Source organism: Myxocyprinus asiaticus, chromosome 39, assembly GCF_019703515.2.
Source record: "Myxocyprinus asiaticus isolate MX2 ecotype Aquarium Trade chromosome 39, UBuf_Myxa_2, whole genome shotgun sequence".
NCBI lineage: Eukaryota > Metazoa > Chordata > Actinopteri > Cypriniformes > Catostomidae > Myxocyprinus > Myxocyprinus asiaticus.
Window position 1 is genome coordinate 13,218,436 of NC_059382.1, and position 25,534 is coordinate 13,243,969.

The 25,534-nt window shown below is 38.6% G+C and overlaps 1 protein-coding gene across 1 annotated transcript in view; it reads left to right on the top strand.

Annotated features, from left to right (window-relative positions):
- The window catches only part of LOC127429783 (WSC domain-containing protein 1-like), a 66,445-nt gene that overhangs the window by 16,703 nt on the left and 24,208 nt on the right, over window positions 1-25,534 (top strand). The window contains exons 2-4 of the mRNA XM_051678977.1: window positions 17,830-18,549; window positions 18,733-18,847; window positions 21,574-21,758. Coding sequence (XP_051534937.1) covers window positions 18,147-18,549; window positions 18,733-18,847; window positions 21,574-21,758 — 703 coding nt within the window. The 5' untranslated portion in view covers window positions 17,830-18,146. The remainder of the gene's footprint in view (window positions 1-17,829; window positions 18,550-18,732; window positions 18,848-21,573; window positions 21,759-25,534) is intronic.

Consider the following 25,534-nt stretch of genomic DNA (forward strand, 5'->3'; position numbering starts at 1 on the left):
CACTTCGGCGGCTGAGTCCGCGGGTGCTAAAAGAGTATATTCAAAAGAGTATATTTCCTTCTAAAAGAGCTCGCGCAAACGCTTGGCGTCTTTTTAAAGATGTTCTTCCGTGTTTGCACTACTGGATGTGGCCGTTATCTCTCTCCTCCGGACAGCCATGAAATCTGTCTCGAGTGCTTGGGGCGCCAGCATGCCGAAGCAGCTTTCGTGGAAGGGTTATGGTCTCATTACGAGAACATGCCATCTCAGCGTCCGCCTCACCCTGTGCTCTACCGCCCATGGGTGGGAGCTCAGAAGATTCGTCCGCTTCCGATAGCAGAAGCCCACCCTCTGATGCTGCGACCGAAAGCTCAAGACATTAACGCAGAAGTGCATCCTGGTGTCAATATGACATCAGGATTGGTTCGCGGCCATTGACCTGAAGGATGCATACTTTCACGCATCGATCCTTCCTCGACACAGACCCTTTCTATGGTTTTCGTTCGAGGGATGAGCATACCAGTACAAGGTCCTCCCCTTCGGACTGTCCCTGTCCCCTCGCATCTTTACCAAGGTCGCAGAGGCTGCCCTGGCCCCTCTGAGGGAGAAGGGCATTCACATTCTCAATAATCTCGACAACTGGCTAATCCTAGCTCACTCGCGATATCTATTGTGTGCGCACAGGGACCTTGTGCTTCAGCACCTCAACCGACTCGGGCTTCAGGTCAACTGGGAGAAAAGCAAGCTCTCCCCTGTGCAGAGCATCTCTTTTCTCGGTATGGAGTTGGACTCGGTCACTCTCAAGGCATGTCTTATGACCAAACGTGTTCAGTCAGTGCTGACCTGCTGGAAGACCTTCAGCCAGAAGGTAGCGGTGCCACTGAAACAACTTCAGAGGCTCCTGGGACATATGCCATCCTCGGCAGATGTTCTCCCCCTCGGGTTGATGTTCACCTCAGGTAGACCTGTTCACCTACCAAATGTTCTCTCACTGCCCCCTTTGGTACTCCCTGTCTGAGGCTCCCCTCTGCATGGGTGCCTTGGCGCACAGCTGGCCTCAGGTGCCGCGCAAGTATACATCTCCTCCAGTGAGCCTCATTGCACAGACTCTGTGCAAAGTCAGGGAGGACGAGCAGCAAATCCTGTTCATTGTGCCATACTGGCCCAACCGGACTTGGTTCTCGGATCTGATGCTCCTGGTAGTAGCACCTCCCTGGCGCATTCCCCTGAGGCAGGACCTTCTCATTCAGGGGAAGGGCATGCTCCGGCACCCGCGGCCAGACCTATGGAAACTCCACGTCTGGCTCCTGGACGAGACGCGGAAGACCTAGCGGGTCTTCCACCAGCGGTGGTAAGCACAATCACTCAGGCCTCTACGAGGTGGCTGTATGCCTTGAAGTGGCGTCTCTTCACAAACTGGTGTTCTTCCCATGGGGAAGAGATGCGCTGTCGGGTCTGTGCTGTCTTTCCTTCAGGAAGGGCTGAGGAGATGGCTGTCTCCCTCTACCCTGAATGTGTATGTGGCTGCCATAGCAGATTACCATGACACACTGGACAGGAGGCCCTCATGACAGCGCAACCTGATCAAGAGGTTCCTCAAGGGAGCAAGGAGGTTGAATCCTCCTAGACCACGCCTGATTCCCTATTGGGATCTCTCTGTGGTCCTGCCTGCCCTACAGAGAGCCCCCTTAGAACCCCTGGAGCCGGCCAAGCTCAGCACTTCGTCTCTGAAGATGGCCATCCTGGTGGTGCTCACTTCCATCACGAGGGTGGGGGACCTGCAGGCGCTCTCTGTTACCAGCGAATGCCTGGAGTTCGGGCCAGGACATTCTCATGTGATCTTGAGACCCCGGCCCAGTTATGTGCCCAAAGTTCCCACCACACCTTTTCAGGACCAGGTGGTGAACCTGCAAGTGCTCCCTTCAGATGAGGAAGACACGGCCTTGTCGTTCCTGTGTCCAGTTTGCGCCCTGCGAATCTATCTGGACCGCACGCAGAGCCTTAGGCACTCAGAGTAGCTCTTTGTCTGTTTTGGAGGACAGCAGAAGGGGAAAGCTGTCTCCAAGCAGAGGCTAGCCCATTGGATTGTGGATGCCATTTCTCTTACATACCTATCTCAGGACTTGCCGTGCCCCTTGGGAGTCCGGGCGCACTCCACAAGAGGTGTTGCATCCTCCTGGGCACTGGCAAGGGAGGCCTCACTAGCTGACATATGCAGAGCTGCGGGTTGGGCTACATCCAATAACTTTGCAAGGTTTTATAACCTATGCATAGACCTGGTTTCGACCCGAGTGTTACTTGGTAACAGCAGGTAGACCGGGCGGCTGGTTGGGTGTACTGCTTGCATTGCGCCTTTCCCCTTTTTCAAAGGTGATAATGTGCGCCTTTTTGTCCACAACTGTTCCCCATATCTGGTGAACCCCGGACACCTCTTTAATTCTTAAGCACTGTTCAGTAACGAATTCGGCGGAGGAGTAATGACACCAGGCCCAGTACTCATGTTATGCCCCTTTTCAGGTGAGCCCGTGTGCTTGGGCTCAGTGCTCCATGTGTGGTGATTCCTCCTTGGTAATCCCATATGATGAGTTTCCACTGTTCGGTTTCCCCTTAGGTGAACCCTGTGTTTCCCCTCGCCAGAGCTTTCTCTGCCTCGGCCACTGTGGCTGCATACCCTCTCTGTAGATAGGGTCCTCTGGTGGTATCATTCCATATGTGAATGTTGTTAAGTCCATGTGAGGTATTCTCCACATGTTAACCTCCCTCTGTTAGGATGTGGTCTTCGTAGGGCTCTCCTTCCTGGAGAGGGAAGAGCACTTCCCAGCGCTATTCTAGAAAGTGCTCAGCGGGAAATTGCTTAACAGCAAATCAGTAAAGGCACCGCCGGTAGCCTCCTCTCCCCCCCCAACGGGACTAGGGAGAACTCGCTGGAAGGTCATGACGTTGTTGAGCGCTCGCTGCGAGGCACGCAGCAGCTTGTCCATGTCCACTCTTCCGTACCTTGTGACACGGTTCAGCGCCTTCGGCATTTTCTATAGGAACCCCTAGTATCACTACATCGACACAACATCGAGTGAGTGACAGACAGGGAACATCTTGGTTACTAATGTAACCTCTGTTCCCTGATGGAGGGAACGAGACGTTGTGTCCCTCCTGCAGCGGTGCTGAACCAGCCGCTGACATGGCCTGGACTCTCTATCGGCTCCTCAGCATAAATCTGAATGAGTGGTGCACGCCATCTCCTTTTATACCTGTATGTCCAGGGGAGGAGAATGGCATGCAAATTCCACTCGCCAATTCTCATTGGCCTTTTCTATTTCAAGCAAAGGTGATTGGGGCTCTCAAGCTCGAACCCCTAGTGTCACTACATCGACACAATGTCTTGTTCCCTCCATCAGGGAGCAGAGGTTACATCAGTAACCAAGACGTTCTGTTTTTCTAGATTTTTTACGAGATATTCTTGTTGTGACATGTTTTTGAAATGATTCACAGTAGATGGAATCCACTCCTCAGTGTATGCTTGTTGTCTAATCCTATCTGACAGAATATCTGATTGATGCTGGTAGTCATCATCTCTACTACAGATCCTCCTGATACGGTTAAATTGAGAAATAGGTAAAGAACACTTCAATGGAACAGCATGGTAAGAAGACCCATGTAGTTACGTATTACGCTCAGTGGGTTTACGGTATAGACTTGTTTCAAGACCAGTTGTGGTATTGTTGACATATACGTCTAGAAAATTAATTCTGTCATGAAGGAACTCCATAGTACATTTTAATGCACTACTGCTATCATTAACAAGACCATGAAATTCCAGCAACTGGGACTTTGTACATATGAAAAAAAAAAAAATATCATCAATGTAACATTTCCACAATAAAATGAAATCTGAGAAAGGGTTACATTCTTGACTGTACAAAAATTGTTGTTCAAATAAACCACAGAATAGAGAGGCAAAACTAGGGGCCATTTTAGAACCCATGCTTACTCCAGGAACCTGTAAATAAAAATCATATCCAACAAGAAAATTATTATGTAACAGCCCCAATTTAATCACATCAAGTAGACATAAAGTGCTAGGAACCTTGCAAGACCGTTGATTTAAATAAAACTCTGCTGCTTTAAGGCCTCCTTCAAATGGAACATTTGTATAATGCGATTCAACGTCCATAGTCACTAAAAGAACTGGTGTGGCGGGCAATTGCACAGATCGAATTATATCGATAAAGTCCATAGTATCCCTATGATAAGGAAGAGACAAGAGGTTGAAGAAAAAATCAACAAAGGCAGAGATTTTCTCAGTTAAGGAGCCAATTTCCGCAACTATCGGCCTCCCAGGGGGAATGTCTGTATACATTTTGTGAATTTTAGGCAAAGTGTACAGAACTGGTGTGACAGGATGTTCAACACACAAATAATTAAACTATAATATAACTATAAAAATATAAATAAATTAATACTTGCATTTTGTTATTTGGCCCAACTCCAAAAAAATGTTTAATGAGTCAAGGACAGATGTTTTTAATCGAAGCACAGAATTACTCTTTAACTTCACATAAAAAGTTCTGTTAGAAAGTTTCTGAATCTCTAACTCTAGCCTGTAGATCTAGTATAACCACAGCTCCTCCTTTGTCTGCACTTTGGATAACTACAGACTTGTGTTTTTGAAGGGATTCCAGTTCGACCCGTTGCATTTCCATAAGATTGTGAGTCAATTTATTTTGTCTTTTGCACTTCAATATCAATGTGACATCATGTTCCAAAGAAAGGGAGTCCAGGCTGTATTTACATAGGGTGACCCTGAATGACTATCTACGAATGAAGAGAATTCCGCAGGGGTTTCAGACAGGGTTGGGGAGTAACGGAATACATGTAACAGGAATACATATTTAAAATACAAAATATAAGTAGCTGTATTCCACTACAGTTACAATTTAAATCATAGGTAATTAGAATAGTTACATTCAAAAAGTATTTTGATTACTGAAGAGATTACTTTGCATTTTATTGTCATTTGTTTCATTTAATATTTAGTCCTTTCAGATAGAAAACATGTATACATATAAATGATGCGATAAAGTGCATTTAAACAGCGGTGAAACACTTTCTTATGATGTGTTACATTCATACGAGCAGACAGAGAAGTAAGTTTGAAGTAAGTTTGGAGCAGAAGAAATAGAAATAATCCTTGTGTAAATTGTCAGCTTTGTGCTAAGCTAAAATGCAATTTCTAGCCATTTTACATGCACGTTACCAGGCACGATCATATTTTTTTAATCAAGAAAATTCACGTTAGATCATAATTAATTTTTTTGTAGTAAGACCTTTGATATTAGGGCAAAAATCATATTCTTGATTAAAAAAAAATTATTGTTTTCCTGTAAAAATATCTATAATTCCTTAAAACAACATCAATTTGATTTATCTTGTTTTAGAAGCAACACTGCATAAGATATTTAGGTTTTCAGAGAATGTATTTTTAACATGTGTATTTTGTCTTACTGTACTGGCAGACTTTTTATAGCCAAAACAACTGAAAAAAATCTACCAGTGCTGAAGAAGTAATCCAAAGTATTTAGAATACATTACCGACCTTGAGTAATCTAATGAAATACGTTACAAATTACATTTTACAGCATGTATTCTGCAATCTGTATTGGAATGCACTTCAAAAGTAACCCTACCAACCCTGGTTACAGATCATTTAAAGCCCCATCATCGGCAAAGACAACAAGAGCTTCTGCGATAAGTGGTGCATGATTTTGAATAAATGTGCATTTGATCTGAGGGCCCTGACAGTACAATAGGTGTCTACACAGCTCGGTCGAATTCGAGAGGTAATTGTGGAGGTTAAAACATGTCTGTCCTCTGAACATCCAGACAAGGTACAGTTTGACCTACTTCTAACGGAATGTAACCAATGGAATAGCAAACTGAAAAAGGACATTATTGCCTCCAAAAAGATACAATTTTATAGGGACACATCGGATTATGCCAATGGCAGGGTTTACTAATGGAGATTGGGGAAATCACACCATCCAACTCAGCAGTTAATTCGCGGCTGGGCCCGCAAACCACCACATCAGGTTGGCAGAAGAAATTTGACGGTCCAGTCTTCTTCGTAAGATTTGGATTCAGGTTCCAGTACCGTGTCTCAGCCCACATGTTTTTTTGAGGTAAGGCAACAGTCAGATACTTCTCGCCCAAGAAGAAATGCAGGACGGGCAAAAAGTGCTCCCACAAGAAATCAATATGTCACATGCAGAACCACCCAGAGGAATTCAATGTCATCAATCTCTCAAGTAGGTCTGTTTCAGAGGATTGTTTAACTGCTTTGAATAAAGGACTTTCTTTTGCACCAACTACCCTCTGTAAAGAGTTTGATACGTACACTAATATGCAAAAATTCATCCGTAATTTAAGACTGAGATAATTTTTTAGTGAGCACACCATTGTATACAGTAGTACCCAGAGGACATTTAACATTTCTTCACATGGCCTTATGAACTGTACAGTCCCAGGGAATTTTAGTAGAACTCTAACGGATGATAACACTTTGACTGTGCAACCTCGGACTCCGTTTAGAGTATATTCCACCTTTATTCCTCCTAAAAATAGAAACTCTTCTCTTGACACTTACTGTCAAATTGTGGAACGTGATGTCACATTGATATTGAAGTGCAAAAGACAAAATAAATTGACTCTCAAGTCCGTAGTTATCCAAAGTGCAGACAAAGGAGGAGCTGTGGTTATACTAGATCAACAGGCGTATGAGTTACAGATTCAAAAACAACTTTCTAACACAACTTTTTAATGAGAAGTTAATAAGTAATCCTGTGCTTCGATTTAAAACATCTGTACTTGACTCAAAACATTTTTTGGATTTGGACCAAATAACTAAAGCCAAGTTTGATTATATGTGCGTTGAACATACTGTCACACCAGTCTTGTACACTTTGCCTAAAATTCACAAAATGTATACAGACATTCCCCCTGGGAGGCCGATTGTTGCGGCAATTGGCTCCTTAGCTGAGAAAATCTCTGCCTTTGTTGATTTTTATCTTCAACCTCTTGTCTCTTCATTACCTTAGTACATTAGAGATACTATGGACTTTACTGAGTTTTATTTAAATCAATGATCTTGCAAGGATCCTAGCACATTATGTCTACTGGAGTGGTGGTGGCGTAGTGGATTAAAGCACTGAACTGGTAAGCAAAAGGTTGCTGGTTCAATCCCTACCACCATTGTGTCCTTGAGCAAGGCACTTAACTCCAGGTTGCTCCAGGGGGATTGGCACTGTAAATTGCTTTGGATTAAAGTGTCTGCCAAATGCATAAAAAACATTTGATAAAATTGGTGCTTTTACATAATAATTTTCTTTTCAGATCTGATTTTTATTTACAGGTTTATGTAGATAGTATGGGTTCTAAAATGGCCGCTAGTTTTGCCTCTCTGTTCTGTGGTTTATTTGAACAATTTGTGTACAGTCAAGAATGTAACCCTTCCTCAGATTTCATTTTATTGTGGAAACGTTACATTGATGATATTTGTTTTTTACTTGAATTTCATGGTCTAGTTAATGAAAGCAGTAGTGCATTAAAATTTGCTTTGGAGTTCCATCGTGATAGAATGAATTTTCTAGACGTATATGTCAACAATACCGCAACTGGTCTTGAAACAAGTCTATGCCGTAAACCCACTGACTGTAATACGTTACTACGTGGGTCTTCTTACCACCCTGTTCCATTGAAGCATTCTTTACCTATTTCTCAATTTAGCCGTATCAGGAGGATCTGTAGTAGAGATGATGACTACCAGCATCAATCAGATATTCTGTCAGATAGGTTTAGACAACAAGCCTACACTGTGGAGTGGATTCAATCTGCTGCAAATCATTTCAAAAACATGTCACAACAAGAATGTCTCGGAAAAAAATCTAGAAAAACAGAACAACGAGTTAATTGTTATATTCAGTATTCACAGTTGGCTAAAGAAAAAGAAGGCATCATTCAGAAACATTGGTACATTGTTGATGCTGACCCCACCTCAAAAAATGTTTTGAAAAACCACCTCGTTTGGTATATAAGAGACCAGCCAACTTACGCAATATGTTGGTCAGAGCCGATCTATCTACTCCTAAAGTATCAAATTTTTTGAGTAATGTGCCTTCTGGCAACTATCGATGTGGTGTTTGTCAACAATGTAATTTTAATTACAAAACACAAACTATCAAACACCCACATACTGGGAAGACTTTTAAAATTAGAGGAATTATTTCTTGTAAAACCATGAATGTTTACATGCGGCATTGTGCTTGAGGACTTTGTTATATTGATAAAACCAGTAGAAATCTTAAAACCTGTATCTCCGAACAGCAAAGTGCTATTAGGCATCAAGATCCTAAGAGTCGACATTCCGTTTCCACACTTTAGTATATAGGTATAGAATCAGTGGTGTCGTCATAGGGGAGGTGACATTAATAATTTGCTTTTAAGGTGTGAAGCCTGTTGAATTTGCACTATAGATAATGTAGCACCTAAAGGCCTGAATGAAGATTTTGACATTTGACCCTTTCTCTAACATGTATCTAACTTCATAAATATTTTTTTTTCTGTGCAATATAGTCTAGCTGTAATAAAAATAGTCTAAATATAGCTGCAAGCAGCAATGGTGGGCCCAAGCACCATGGGCCCATTTCCACCCTTAGGCTTTAGGAAAACAATGCAAGGTGGACACATGCATTTGGCATTTGACATATTCTAAACAATTTTGAAGCAATTTGCATAAATATAAGAGGACTATTATAAAGTCTGTCGTAAGAGCCACACTTCCTGCTGCCAGGTGATGACCATGATCCAAAATAGTCACATTCATGTGTTTAGTATCCAAAACTAAACATACATCTCGATTTTGATCTCAATCACACATTGCACACAGAAGATATGAGACACTTCCTGTTTCCCATTTTTCACCATTAATTTAATGCCACGCCATGGCAACACCTTCGACATATCAAAATCTGTTCGCAATTTAGCATCTTCAATGTCTTGGCATAATGTTGTCTAATGTGGTGATAGGCTCATGAATCACCTTGGAGGAGTATTTAAAATTTCAGAGACTGCAATATTCAAAAAATACAAAATGGCCGACTTCCTGTTGGGTGGACCTAAAGACAATAATTATGAAAGTTGTCCGTTTTGATGAGAACTATATATGTACCAATTTTGGTGACTGTAGGTGAAAATGGGGGTGCTACAGAGACCGTCTTACATACCCATTTTAAAGGGGACACTACAGAGCCCCCCCTACACGCCCATGCGTGAACTTTTGCCAAGAACTAATGGCCAACAACTCTGATATATGTGCAAATTTCATTACATTTTAAGCATGCCAAGTGCCTCAAAAATACCCAAATATGGGAAGAAAGGAAAAATAACAATTAATGTGTTGCCATGGCAACAGTATTTAAGATATCAAATATCCCTTTACAATTTTACATGAGCAGTGTCTTGATATTATTCTAAAGAATTTTGAAGCAATTAATGTAAACACAAAAGGGCTATTTCAAAGTCTGTTAAAAGTGAAATACTTGCCGCTGCCAGTTGGTGGCACTATGACCATGACCCATAATAGTCACATCAATGTGATCAGCCCTCATTACCAAACATACAGCTGAATTTTCATAAAAATAACACAATGCACACAGAAGATATAAGGCACTTCCTGTTTTCCATTTTTGCAATACATTTATTGCTTCGCCATGGCGACACTGTTCAAAATATCAATAATCCGTTCACAGTTTAGCATCTACAATGTCTTGGCATGATGTTGCACAAATTTGGTGCCAGTCACATGAATCCTTTAGGAGAAGTATTTAGAAGTTCAGAGCCTGCATTTTTCAGAAAATCCAAAATGTCCGCTTTCCTGTTTGGCAGAGCTAATTACTGTGATTATGAAAGTTGTTCGGCTTGATGAGAACTATATATGTACCAATTTTGATGACTGTAGGTGAAAGTGGGGGTGCTACAGTGCCCCCCTTACATGCCCATTTCAAGGGGCCACTACAGAGTCCCCCCTGCAACTCACTTCCCCGTCCTCCCCCCCCCCCCCCCGATGTGTGTGCACAATTTCAAGAGTTTTCAAGCTTGTTAAGTACCCCAAAAGTACAAAAAACCTTGAAAGCGATGATGGGCCCAAGCACCATGGGTCCATTTCCACCCCTTTGACTTTCGGAAAACAATGCATGATGGACACCGCAACAACTCAACATTCATGTAAACTTTTACTCTAATCATGCAATGCATAATAGATATATGCCACCATACCAGTTTGACTACTACACCATGTAATTTAATCCGTTGCCATGACAACACTATTAAATATATCAAGGATCCCTTCACAATTTTCCATCAGCAGCGTCTTGACATTATTCTAAACAATTTTGAAGTGATTTGGGTAAATGTAAGAGGACTATTTCAAAGTCTGTTTTAAGTGCCACACTTTCTGCTGCCAGAAATGTCTTGACATGATGTTGCACAAATTTGGTGCCAGTCACATGAATCCCCTTGGAGGCATATTTAAAGGTTCAGTGCTTGCGATTTTCAGAACATCTAAAATATCTGACTTCCTGTTGGGCAGAGCTAATGACTATAATTATGAAAGTTGTCTGGCTTGGTGAGAACTATATATGTCCCAAGTTTGGTGACTGTATGTGAAAATGGGGTGTTACAGAGGCCGTTTTACATGCCCATTTTAAAGGGGGGCTCTACAGCGTGAATGGTAGATCACAGCAAATACTATTTTCACTATGTGAAAAAAATAGAGAGTGGTGGATTAAGACAGTAAAGTAGGAGAAGATGCCATATTTACTGTCACTCTCTCAGCAGCTGCAATAGAAACCCCCATCACAGCTGAGGTAATTCGTTTAAAAAAAATAAAATTTAAAAATATTCCAGGGTAATATAACACAAAGCATAATATTATAAATTTACACTCAATATTTAAAAAAGTTTATAATTTTTGTAGCACCCCCTTGAAAATTGGTATGCAATATGGGCACTGTAGCACCCCCATTTTCACCTACAGACACCAAAATTAGTACATATATAGTTCTCATCAATCTGAACAACTTTCATACTCACAGTCAGTAGCTCCGCCAAACAGGAAGTCGGCCATTTTGGATTTTCTGAAAATCGCAGGCTCTGAACTTCTAAATACTCCTCCTAGGGGATTCATGTGACTGGCACCAAATTTGTGCAACATCATGCCAAGACATTGTTGATGCTAAATTGTGAATGTATTTTTGATATTTTGAATGGTGTCGCCATGGCAAAGCAATACATTTATGGCAAAAAAAGGAAAACAGGAAGTGCCTTATATCTTCTGTGTGCATTGTGTGATTTTAATGAAAATTCATCTGTATGTTTGGTAATGAGGGCTAATCACATTGATGCAGCTATTATGGGTCATGGACCCATAGCGCCACCAACTGGCAGCAGGAAGTATGTCACTTTTAACAGACTTTGAAATAGCCCTCTTGTGTTTACATGAATTGCTTCAAAATTCTTTAGAATAATATCAAGACACTGCTGATGTAAAATTGTATATATATATATATATATATATATATATATATATATATATATATATATATATATATATATATATATTAATTCAAAGTGCAAATTTATATAACTGGAATATATAAAAATATATGTTACTGAAAAAAAACGTTAAACCAACATATCAAATATCTATATATATATATATATATATATATATATATATATATATATATATATATATATATATATATATATATATATATATTATCATTATTAATACTATTCATTTTTGTTATCATTTCTGTTATCATGATTCACTATTATTATTTTATTATTATTTATGTATTTATTTTTCTCAGTTTGATTGTTTATTCTCTTAGTGCATGTTGAGGCATCACAACATTTTCTAGTGTTTATCTCTGATTAATCATGTGATATATATTGATTTATTGTTCCGGGGTACATAAGGGCTGAACTTTGAATGGTTTTATTGTCTGATGAAGAGCCGTGGGCTCGAAACGTCACCTTAGGTGAGAACATTAAAATAAATGTTTCTAATTTTGGAGCCGTGGTGTGCCGACTATACTATTGTTAGCTACAAAGAAGAATGAGAAAACAAAAGAAGTGGAACAGATATACAGTAATTATGATTTATGTAATTGGGCATTAACTTTTACATTAAGAATGAACAGAATAACGTTAATATTTGCTAATTGCAACAAAGAGCTGGTAACTGAACATAGGTACATTTCTTACAGCAAAAACACTGCATAAGTGTTACGTCATGTTCTCAATATGTGTATAGTTATTCAAAATGTCTTAGTGTGTTGAAATGTTTTTATATACAATATATATATATATATATATATATATATATATATATATATATATATATATATATATATATTATATTATATTATATTATATTATATTATATTACAGTATTTATTTTTGCGGTACTATGTGTTGCTTACTCAGTAGCATACTGGAATAAAATTCCTAAAAATGATTTAGACAAAATGAGATTTGGTATTGCCTGGTATTTTCATAAAAAAAAAAAAAAAGTGAAGAATGGAGGTAGTATGTGTTATTTTGATTTCCATCATTTATGCATGCTGCCTCTATTTTTTAAAGGATAGATTTGTTAGGAGCCACTCAGTGTACAAAAAGAGAGCAAAAAAATACCAGATGCTAGTCACTCACTGTTCATAGCTGAAGAATAATGAGCCCACAGGCTGATTGACATTCTCAGCCACCTCATAGTGATGGTTTTCCCTAGTGTTGGCAAGAACGCCTGCCCATGCATCTCAAACCTTTATGCAAATCTGGGTCTATTGCCAGCACAAGGCCAAACAAGAAGGGGTTAGGAGGTACATTGAAAAAAAAGCAAAAAAATAAAACATGGTTTAGTTCACTTTCAGGGAGCTTTTGAGCAAAGATTGCCAGATATCTCCCATAAAGATCTCCGCTCTCTTCAAGACCTGTAAGTTACAAGAATAAGAATTATGCCATTTTACCTTAAAGTATGAAGCAGTAACAGCAGAATGAATAAAAAATTAAAAAATGAATGAATAGAAAGAGACATATTATGTAAAACATAATGCAAATGGATGGATTTTCAGTTTTCACTCTTTGTCTGGGCCCAGAGTCTTAGTCTTACACACCATATCCACATTAATATTCATATGTAGTCTGGTGATTATACTTCTAATGCCTGATCAGTGTGTGGCTCAGTCTGTTTTCTTCCTCTGTGGCCCCAGTAGACATATAGTATTTTAGATGAAAAAGACTTGGAGAATATGTGGGGCACACAGTGGGCTCTGAGTTCAGTTATGTTCGTTACAAGGTTTGTTTTTCAAGTTTTTGCCACACAAAAGGGATTCTCATTGGAGTTGAAATAATGGGCTGAAAGTTGCATGGATCTCCAAAAAGTGCTGCAGATATACATACATACATATATATATATATATATATATAGGGGGAGATTCTGCCCCCCAATAATCAAAACAAACATGTCAATGATCAGTGGAAATGCTTATATATCTATACAAACACACACACACACACACACACACACACACACACACACTATATATATATATATATATATATATATATATATATATATATATATATATAAACACTGGCGGCCAAAAGATTGGAATAATGTACAGATTTTGCTCTTATGGAAATAAATTGGTACTTTTATTCACCAAAGTGGCATTCAGCTGAACACAATTTATAGTCAGGACATTAATAATGTGAAAAATTACTATTACAATTTGAAAAAAATGTTCAGAACTTCTTAAACTACTTCAAATATTTCTCATCAAAAAATCCTCCACGTGCAGCAATGACAGCTTTGCAGATCCTTGGCATTCTAGCTGTCAGTTTGTCCAGACACTCAGGTGACATTTCACCCCACCCTTCCTGTAGCACTTGCCATTAGGGGTGCACCGATCGATCGGCCACCGATCGAAATCGGCCGATCTTCATCTTATATCTGTGATTGGCGATCGGCCGATCGTGCCTAGATTTAGGGCCGATCTTTTTTGCAGCACGAAGGGAATCACACATACACTGCCCCTGTAATGAGCACTTGCTCAGTCCTTAAACGAATTAAAAACAACAAATAAACATGCAAATACAAATCTGAGTACACGTCATGTAACATGAGTCGTGACAGTCAGACGCACTGTGGATCAATAGACTGTTTGAGAGAGCATGAGCGCTTTTAGCTTCACTCTCTTTAAAATGAGCGCTCGCGTGTCAATCAAACATGCGCGCTCTCCAGGTGCTCTCAATATCTCATCATCAGTCACTCATCCCAGCACTATTCTGTGAGGACCCCAATTTAAATCAGATTAATGTTGGTCACAATACCACTAATATAACTGTTTAACTTTCAATGTCGGCACCACGTCTTCATGCATTTGCTGAATAATTAGTGATTTGTGTTACAGCAAAATGCCAAAGGCAGTAAACAAATTATAGATATTAATAATTTCTCACTGGAGCAGTTTTAGAGCTTGTAATGGATAAATTCTTTTTATATTTGAAAGTATCTGCTGTGTGTGATGCTCTCATGGATTTTACTGGTTGCCAGTATGTCACAATGACCTTTTGATATTGACAACAAAACTATACATAACTGTTTTCAATACAAATAAATGTTAGAAAGTCACAATTAATATAATTTCAATGTAATTTTGTTAACTTTATAAAAAGGTTTTATTTCTTTAACATTATTTAATGCATTAGGTATCATGAACAAACAATGAATAATATATTTTTTACAGCATTTATTAATCATAATGTTAGTTAATAAAAATACAATTGTTCATTGTTAGTTCATGTTAGTTCATAGTGCATTAACTAATACAACTTTTGATTTTAAAAATGTAATAGTATATGTTGTAACTAACATTAAGTTCATTAGTTTATGTTAACTTCATGTGAACTACAGTAATGTTATTAAATATTGTTAACAAATGGAACCTTTGTGTAAAGTGTTACCGTGATTTTACAGTGTGGAGTATAAACATATAACTGCACAATATAACTTGCAAAAGTGTGGCAAAGGGCACTAAAAAAAAAAAAAAAAAAAAACAGTATTGTATCGGTATCGGCCGATCTTAGTGTTAAAAAAACAGAGATTGGTATCGGCCTCAAATTTCCTGATCGGTTCACCACTACTTGCCATAGATGTGGCTGTCTTGTCAGGCACTTCTCACGCTCCTTACGGTCTAGCTGATCCCACAAATGCTCAGTGGGGTTAAGATCCATAACACTCTTTTCCAATTATCTGTTGTCCAGTGTCTGTGTTTCTTTGCCCACTCTAACATTTTCTTTTTGTTTTTCTGTTTCAAAAGTGGCTTTTTCTTTGCAATTCTTCCCATAAGGCCTGCACCCCTGAGTCTTCTCTTTACTGTTGTACATGAAACTGGTGTTGAGCGGGTAGAATTCAATAAAGCTGTCTGCTGAGGACATGTGAGGTGTCTATTTCTCATACTAAAGACTCTGGTGTACTTATCCTCTTGTTTAGTTGTTCATCTGGCCTTCCACATCTCTTTCTGTCCTTGTTAGAGCCAGTTGTCCTTTGTCTTTGAAGACTGTAGTGTACACCTTTGTATGAAATCTTCAGTTTTTTTGGGGGCAATTTCAAGCATTGCATAGCCTTCATTCCTCAAAACAATGACTGACTGATGAGTTTCTAGAGAAAGCTTTTCTAATATTGATCTTAAGACATGCCAGTCTATTGCATACTGTGGCAACTGTATGAAAAACAAACACAAAGACAATGTTAAGCTTCATTTAACGAACCAAATAGCGTAGATTCCGCCCCCCAGTAATCAAAACAAGCAAGTCAATGATCAATGGAAACGCTTATAAATTGTATATATATATATATATATATATATATATATATATATATATACTCGCTTGCCTCAACTGCACATTCTAACACAGAAACTGATTGTATGAATCAGTGCACGCTTATTAATTGCGCGAGACGCATGTCCCGTTCATAATAAACAATATTTATAGTACAGAGAATGAAGACTTTACCCACAAGCGGGTGAGAGATATGGGCAAGCTGCTGTATCTCTTCGCATCGCCCAGAAACGCTCTCTCACTTTCATCTAAACCAGTTTCAAAAGCGAAACCATCCGAGTGAGACCAGCTTGTGCGTAATAGAGACTGAAGGACCTGGCCGTTCAGCAAGATGCAGCCAGGTATACTAGCAGAAACAGAATGGCAGCCAGAGAAAATAAGAGTTTTGAGATTTTAGCATTTAGCATTCAATATGTTTTATATCTGTATGTATATTGTCTAATAATGCATTGGCAATGTACACTTAAGTTTCTCTTTCCAATAAAGTTTGATATGAATTGAATCTGCCCATTTGATCCTATTATTTAAAAAATTCCACTGGGAAAATGGCAAAATAATTTGCCCAAATTGCAATTACAACACATCCACTGATTTCTTGGCTTGTATACATACACTTGTATAAAAAATTAATACCTGTAAAAATGTGTTCAATTAACTTAAAAAAAAAAAAAAAAAAAAAATGACGTGCATATTTAAATAATTAAAATAAATGATGACTAACCAATTTCTTGCATGTTCTTCGTGACAAAGTATAAAGTAAATATATTTATGATGATTTTTAAAAACAAATTTGTAATATATCACGTACCATAATTTAATCACAATTAATTAGTTATTTTTTTATTGATTCACAGCCCTACATACAGTGTATGCATATATATATATGTATATATATATATATATATATATATATATATATATATATATATATATATATATATATATATATAATTGTGTGATAATATTATATTATTAGTATTTATATGAAAGTTGATAGGGGAGCTACGCTATTGGTCAATGTGCATTTAATAAACTGTATCTTTTTTCCTGGGCCAAAACAGTGAAAAGTTTCAATAGATTTTTTTTTGTTTTTTTTGTAGCCATTACCATTAGGTATATGGTTATGAAGAAAATTCATAACATACCCTGAGAAATATGCACTGGAGTAAAAAGTGACAACTAGCTCCAATCTACAGTATATTCTTAGAAGTTAATTATAAGAAATTGAATAAGTAAGTGACCAAACAATATGTGCTACTTATTTCAGAGTAGAAAAAAAAAAAAAGAAAAGAAATGCATTAATATCTTGATCTGGGTTATATTCCACATAAGATGATTTTGTAAAGTGTATTTGCTGTGTTTAAATGGTTTTGAGACTGGCACACTGGGCTTTACTCAGGCAGGAGTGCATCTTTAAAGAGAATAAATACACATTTGCAGATAGTGATGGTAGGTTTTGCGAAAAACCCTTATGTCGAGATGGTTTGGGCGTGTATTATGCTAATGACTAATTGCAGAAACACTTGCACGTAAGTAAGAACATTTGTAAGCAATTATTAGTGAATGAGACCCATTGTAATGATAACAATCATGAATTATAATTTCAAGAATGATTTACTCTGTCAACCCTAGCCACTAGGACACTACTGTGTACCCCTCTTACATTCTTCACAGCTGTAGAATGCTCATAAAGACAGACAGAAGCACAAGCTGGAAGTGTTTCTCCAGCCATCATTTCCTCCACTCCTCTTAACTGAGACATACTACCATAATAACTGCCACAAACTCTCTCTTTTTATCTCTGGCACTCTGGTCTATCCCTGAGAATAAAACAAAGGTGAAAGATGTGCTTCAAGATGTGCGTCTAACTGCATTCTACTTTCCCACCAGGTTCCCCGAAGTCTATGATCCGTTGAGTACATTCTGCCACAAGTACTTGTGTCATCAAGGGATGTAGTGCCACAGTCGAGTTTTTACCTAATCCTCTCGCAGCTAAACAGCAGGACATTTCGCTGTTCGGCAGGAATTTTTGAGCTCAAAGAGTTTTTAACCAGTATGTGAATAAAGAATCAGTGGTAGAGCTTTCTTGAGAATGAAACTCTTGGAATAGGTCTTTGCCATTTTTTGTTTTCTTGTTGGAACTATTGAAGCATGATACTGGAGAACCATAGTTGAGCTATTTCGAGCTATTCTGCAAGAAGGGCGATATGGCAAAGCCCTTCTACAGACTTCAACGTTTCTTGCGATGGACTCAGCTTCTCTTTTTGTTCCTCGGTGTAGCCTATATTATGGCAGGAAGTGTCCTTCTTCTCCAGAGACATGGGTTGGTGGTGTCACAACGTGGGATGAGCAGTTATTTCCCAATGCCATCTTTGCCATCTCCTCCCATGGCCCTGGAGGCCCCTGCCCTCCAGACTGGATATGGCTTGATGGGCCCTCGTCTTACAGTTAAGGGAATGAGATATGAAGAGAATGCTGGACCACAGTGGCTGATTTCACGAAATCAGGAGATCCGACACTTGAGGAGACGCTGGTTCCACAGTCTTATGTCTGAACAGGAAATGTCCCGAGTGGAGAAAGTGACTCCGAAGAGAAAAATCAGACACAAAGGTGAAGTGAAACTCCATTAAGTGAGCTCTGTGCTTTTCAGAATGACAAATAGGTTGTTCATGTTAATTGGTTTATTTTCTCAGTTATCTTCATTCCAAGCTGTGCTGCAGAGTCTTCCCATCTGTTTGCAAAGAAAAAGGTCACATTCTGAATTTCTGGTGTGATCATTATTTCTCTACTCAGGCGCATATGTTGGCTGCTTTCTGGACGATGCCAAGGATCGTGCCCTAAAAGGGATGGTCTTCTATGACTTTCGGAAAATGACCAGCACCTTGTGTCAGGACACCTGCATGGAAAGGTATCCAATTAGTATTCTATGCTCTCAGATAAAATACCTAGCCTTTTTTTATTGTGAAGCTACCAAAAAGCAGATGGACATTTGTTACCTGGAAGCTCCTCTCTGCTCATCAGAAATAATGAAACTGTGTTTAGGGAAAAGAACAAGCAGTGTGCATCCCTGTGCCAGCTGGCTTTGCTTATGCTGGGAATTGGATCAGGCTCAATTAAGGGAGCGCAGCTCTAGACCTTTACTCTGCTAATGTAGATGCCTGCTAGAAGAGAAAGATCTATCTGCAGGGCTAGAGTAAACAGTTTCTCCCATTTTAAGACTGGTAGATAATTGACCACCAGAGAACAAGTGTGAGGAAAGTTGGCCTCCTTTAATTACCCCCAGCATTTCAGAGCTTATTTAATTACTTGGGTGACATTTGCAATGTGTAGGGGTAATCTGAATAGTCTGTTGGAAAACATGAGTCTTACATGTGCTTGAGATGATCTTCTTTGTTCTTGCTTACATAGTGACTTCCCTTATGAAAAAGAAAAACATCTGAAAGCTGAAGCATGTAATTTCGGCGCTGTTAACGTCCCTGAATGGAATTGCAAAAATAATCCCTGTTTTTAAAGAGATTCCATAAAACTCACACCGTTTTATATTGGTTGTACAAACAGATAGTCCCACCCCAAACTACTGCTGGTTGAGCCAATGTTGTTGTTCAAGGCTGGACAAATTTTTTAAAGATGCTGATGCTGCTCTTTTTCCAATACTATGAAAGTGAATGGTGACTGAGACTCTCAGTTCCTAACATTCTTCCAACTATCTCTTTATGTGTTTAATGGAAGAAAGAAAGTCATAAAGGTTTGGAACAACATGAGGGTGAATACCGGCAAATGATGACAGATTTTTCATTTTTAAGCAAAGTGTCTTTTATCAAAGGATAGGTTTTCTTTTATACTATATGGCTGCTCAGGCAGAAACAGATCTGACATCCCAGCCCAGTATTATCAGCTTATAGAGAGGCGGTGGAGAGAAAATCTCCACCTCTTCTGTTTCTGCAGGTACATGCCTGCATTGCCTCAGACTGAGCGATTAATTCAGACTGCAGATTAACAGTGGGAATGTCCCTGGCTAGGTTGCCATGGTAGTGTCAGTGCCATGTTTCAGGCATCAGGGAAACAATTTTCAGAGGGGCTCTGGCTAATACCTGTTGAGCCTTACACCAACATGCTTGAATGGAACCGTGCTGCACCTTTATACAACATCCAAAAAAGTCAAGAGGGCTAGAGGATGGTGGAGTTGATGGAGGAGTTAGCCATCAGCTAGCTTGGTGTCAAAATAAAGAGGTCAAAGTTTGGCTGGTTAGCATGGTCCAGTTATCCCCTGGTGGTAGATGCCGTAACTACACCATCTGGTTCCAAAAAGCATCTTTCTCCTTTAACGACCATTCAGTAAATATATATTTAGATTATAAATATTTAGACAAAATAGTTCGATTATTATGTTATTTTTAGATTTATTATTCAGACAAAATAATTTTATTAAACATAGAAATGGCAAATATTTCATCATATTAAAGTGTTATAGTTTTGTAGGGCTTTAAAGGGATAGTCCTTTCAAACATGAAAATGATGTCTTCATTCACTCACCCTCATGTTGTTCAAAGTCAAAACTCTGTAAGATCATCTTATTGACAAAGATGACATGTAGATGTATGTAGGAGTTTCCTGGAAAAGCTTTTTACTGTGAGATTTAAGGCCAGGTGGCCTGGAATTGCACTTTGTGAAGCACTGCCACTACAAAGTGGATTAGGCTAGCACCGCAGGGCATGGAAAAGGAGAGACAGATGTTTGGCTCAGCAAGCTGGCCAATCATCAGCTGTTAACCCCCTGGGCTGACTCTGGCTCACAGGCTGGGATGGACAGAGAGATGCTGCAGGACTTTATCAGAATTCCTACTGGGTCTGAGCAGTATTCAAGTGTTTTAGTGTGAGTAACATTGTGCATGGGCTTTTCTTGGAGTCAGTGGGGAAAACTGGACTAACAGCCAGCTGTTTTGAGCCAGCCTTTATTTGACCTTCTGATGCCATTGTATCATCTGACATTCATATTGATGCAACAAGAATGTCTATATACTGTATAAAGTCAACATTATGGTATATGGAAGACTTCTTTATTATTCTAAGGAATAGTTCACCCCAAAAAGAAAATTATGTCATTCCAAACCCATAATTACATTCTTTCTTCTTTAGAAAATAAAATACTTTTTAGGGAGCCTCAGTCACCATTCACTTTCATTGAATGGAAAAAAGATGCAAAGAGAGTAGATGGTGACTGAGGCTACCATCCTTCCCAACATCTCTTTTGAATTTCATGGAAGAAAGAAACACATTTGGGTTTGGAACAATGTGAGGGTGAGTAAATGATGACAGAATTTTCATTTTTGAATTAACTATCCCTTTAAGTATTCATCAGTACAGTATGCTGCAATATGTTTACAAATGTGTTATTGAAGGTTATTCTATATGATTAACTTCATTAAATCAGTTTTATCAAGATAAATAATTACAATTTGTTTTTAAATGATTAAACATTGCATTAACATTTCTTTTATAATTTAAAATTTTTTAACATCATCTTGTATTAAGACATTGTATTAAATAGCTTTCACTATAAATGTTCCTGTTATTCATCCACAGTGTCTGCCTTTTTGTGAGTATAATTAGATTGCAAATGTTTTGTTTTACACAGTGGGTACCAGTTTGCTGGCCTTGAATATGGGTCCGAGTGTTACTGTGGCAACCGCATCACAAGCGCTCAGATAAAAGAGGAGGAGTGTAATTTGGACTGCAAAGGCAAGAAGGGGTCCATCTGTGGAGGTGTGTCCCGTCTGTCTGTATTCAAGGTGGAGGAGGTTCTTCCTGGCCAGCGGAGATGTGAGTGCTTGAAATAAGTTTCCCTTACCACAGAGCAGATCTACCCACTCCACAGTCACATGTCAATTATCTGCTTGTCAGATGTCATTTACAATCAATGTCACCCATGCTTACTGGGACATATGTCTTGCATGCAGCTTTACCAGCACATTGGAATGAAGACCAATTCACTTACCTAAAAATTCAAGAGAAAAGTTTTGACACACACAAATGCAAGTGTTTTAAGTGAAATGCCTGTATCTGGCACAGACAAGTCTAGTACTAAATCATGAGAATATGATGATTATCAAACACACACACACACACACACACACACACACAAATTATATGTTTTGATAATACATTTTCATTGTTATTGTGGGTAAAAAAATGTGGGTCACACTTTATATTAGGTGGCCTTAACTACTATGTACTAACATTAAATACATACAAGACTATGCATTCACTGTGTAACTACATGTTGTTCTGCAAAATGCCCACATTTGCTGCTACTGAGGTTGAGGTACGGGTAAGGTTTAAGAGTAAGTGTAGGGTTAGGGTTAGGATTAGGGGTTAGAGTTTTGGGGTAAGGGTTGAGTTAGGGTAAAGTTAACAGTGTAACTACAAATGTAATTAAACGCAAGTACTTTAAATGTAATTACAATGCAACAACATGTATGTACATATTAAATACATTGTATCAAATGGTTAAGTACAAAGTAGTTAAGGCCACCTAATTATAAAGTGGGTCCAAAAAGTGTTTAAAGTGTCTGAAACGCTGTGGCAGAAATCAGTAAAAAAAATAAAAAAATAAAAAATAAAAGTGGCATGCAACCACCTGCACACACACGAATGCACACATCTGCTTGTCCTACCTAGAGCTGCTTCTGCAGGTGATACATAGTCTGTCAGTGGAGCTTTGATATGGCCATATGTTTGAAACTTGTTCCTTCATCAGTCTCTTTCACATGCTGCTGGACCTCAGTGTTCTGACCTGATGTCCCTGTGCAGTTTAAGGCCAACTGGAGTCTTCCCAGCTCAGTACTCACAGACACAGCTATTAAACCTTGACCATATGTTCCATGCCCTAAATCGGAAATTCTTTCCATTTTACTAGATAATAATGAGAGGAAAGTGATAATAATGTTGAGAGGGATTTGTGAATTGTTCAGGCTGTTGGTTTTAAGATCTTAATGTGATGCAATTGGGACGTTATAAAGAGGTCTAAATTACTATTTTAAATGGCATGCTAAACTGCAAGAATTGTAAATCTGCCAGTTTAAAAGCAATAGTATTTATATTTTTGTTCAAATATGCAGTACATCATGTATGCATTTGCATATTATCAAATACACACTCTTCCAAATCATTTAATAATTCAATATTTTTTTTATTTTTATATATATACAGTGTACCTGTAAGAAAAATAAACTCTTAATAAACGCAAAAAAATTAATAAATAAATAAATAATTAAAAAAAGAGCTCAGTAGCTTACTATTGTATATACAGGTGCATCTCAATAAATTAGAATATCGTGGAAAAGTTCATTTATTTCAGTAATTCAACTCAAATTGTGAAACTCGTGTATTAAATAAATTCAATGCACACAGACTGAAGTAGTTTAAGTCTTTGGTTCTTTTAATTGTGATGATTTTGGCTCACATTTAACAAAAACCCACCAATTCACTATCTCAAAAAATTAGAATATGGTGACATGCCAATCAGCTAATCAACTCAAAACACCTGCAAAGGTTTCCTGAGCCTTCAAAATGGTCTCTCAGTTTGGTTCACTAGGCTACACAATCATGGGGAAGACTGCTGATCTGACAGTTGTCCAGAAGACAATCACTGACACCTTTCACAAGGAGGGTAAGCCACAAACATTCATTGCCAAAGAAGCTGGCTGTTCACAGAGTGCTGTATCCAAGCATGTTAACAGAAAGTTGAGTGGAAGGAAAAAGTGTGGAAGAAAAAGATGCACAACCAACCAAGAGAACCACAGCCTTATGATTGTCAAGCAAAATCGATTCAAGAATTTGGGTGAACTTCACAAGGAATGGACTGAGGCTGGGGTCAAGGCATCAAGAGCCACCACACACAGACGTGTCAAGGAATTTGGCTACAGTTGTCGTATTCCTCTTGTTAAGCCACTCCTGAACCACAGACAACGTCAGAGGCGTCTTACCTGGACTAAGGAGAAGAAGAACTGGACTGTTACCCAGTGGTCCAAAGTCCTCTTTTCAGATGAGAGCAAGTTTTGTATTTCATTTGGAAACCAAGGTCCTAGAGTCTGGAGGAAGGGTGGAGAAGCTCATAGCCCAAGTTGCTTGAAGTCCAGTGTTAAGTTTCCACAGTCTGTGATGATTTGGGGTGCAATGTCATCTGCTGGTGTTGGTCCATTGTGTTTTTTGAAAACCAAAGTCACTGCACCCGTTTACTAAGAAATTTTGGAGCACTTCATGCTTCCTTCTGCTGACCAGCTTTTTAAAGATGCTGATTTCATTTTCCAGCAGGATTTGGCACCTGCCCACACTGCCAAAAGCACCAAAAGTTGGTTAAATGACCATGGTGTTGGTGTGCTTGACTGGCCAGCAAACTCACCAGACCTGAACCCCATAGAGAATCTATGGGGTATTGTCAAGAGGAAAATGAGAAACAAGAGACCAAAAAATGCAGATGAGCTGAAGGCCACTGTCAAAGAAACCTGGGCTTCCATACCACCTCAGCAGTGCCACAAACTGATCACCTCCATGCCACGCCGAATTGAGGCAGTAATTAAAGCAAAAGGAGCCCCTACCAAGTATTGAGTACATATACAGTAAATGAACATACTTTCCAGAAGGCCAGCAATTCACTAAAAATGTTTTTTTTATTGGTCTTATGATGTATTCTAATTTTTTGAGATAGTGAATTGGTGGGTTTTTGTTAAATGTGAGCCAAAATCATCACAATCAAAAGAACCAAAGACTTAAACTACTTCAGTCTGTGTGCATTGAATTTATTTAATACACAAGTTTCACAATTTGAGTTGAATTACTGAAATAAATGAACTTTTCCACGACATTCTAATTTATTGAGATGCACCTGTATAGAGCCCAGGGATATTCAACAGGGGATCCATGACAGTACTGCAGTGATCTGCTAATTATTGTTTGATCTCAATCTAATCTTTGTGAAAAAATGAAAATATAAAACAAAGTTACAATATTAAGTTAACATCAACCAAAGATCAAGTTAAGAAGCTAAAGTTTGGTTAAATGTATCATTGTCTCTCCCTCATTAAAATGAAGTAAAATTGTGCAAATATATGATTCTGTACATAAGTAATGATTATTTTACTAGCTTTACAATGTAAGCATTATCAAATTACATAAATACAGTACATCAATGTAGTACTGTATGCATGTTATGGCTTACATTTATACAGTATGTGAACACACTTACGTTTATATAATATGTAAAAGAAGCCATGAGGAACAGATAGGTCCTTGGGTCCTTTGAATTCTTTTTCATATTCTTCAAAAGTATAATAATTTTTTGCACCTGTGTTAGTGACTGGTGAGTGGGTTTGGTGTAGTTGACCACTGATGTCTGCTAAGAAGTTCACAGACTCACCCGATGCCTGCAGTGCTTCTCTGAACTATAGGCTGTTTTAATAGTGATTTGTTTTATTCTTTTGTGCAGCTTTGTCTAATTTTCGGCCCTTACAAAGAATCATGTGATCCCTACAAAGCAAATGTAACTCTTTGCCTCCTCTGAGGCAAACAAAAGCACCAGGTTTCACAGAGTGCTTGTT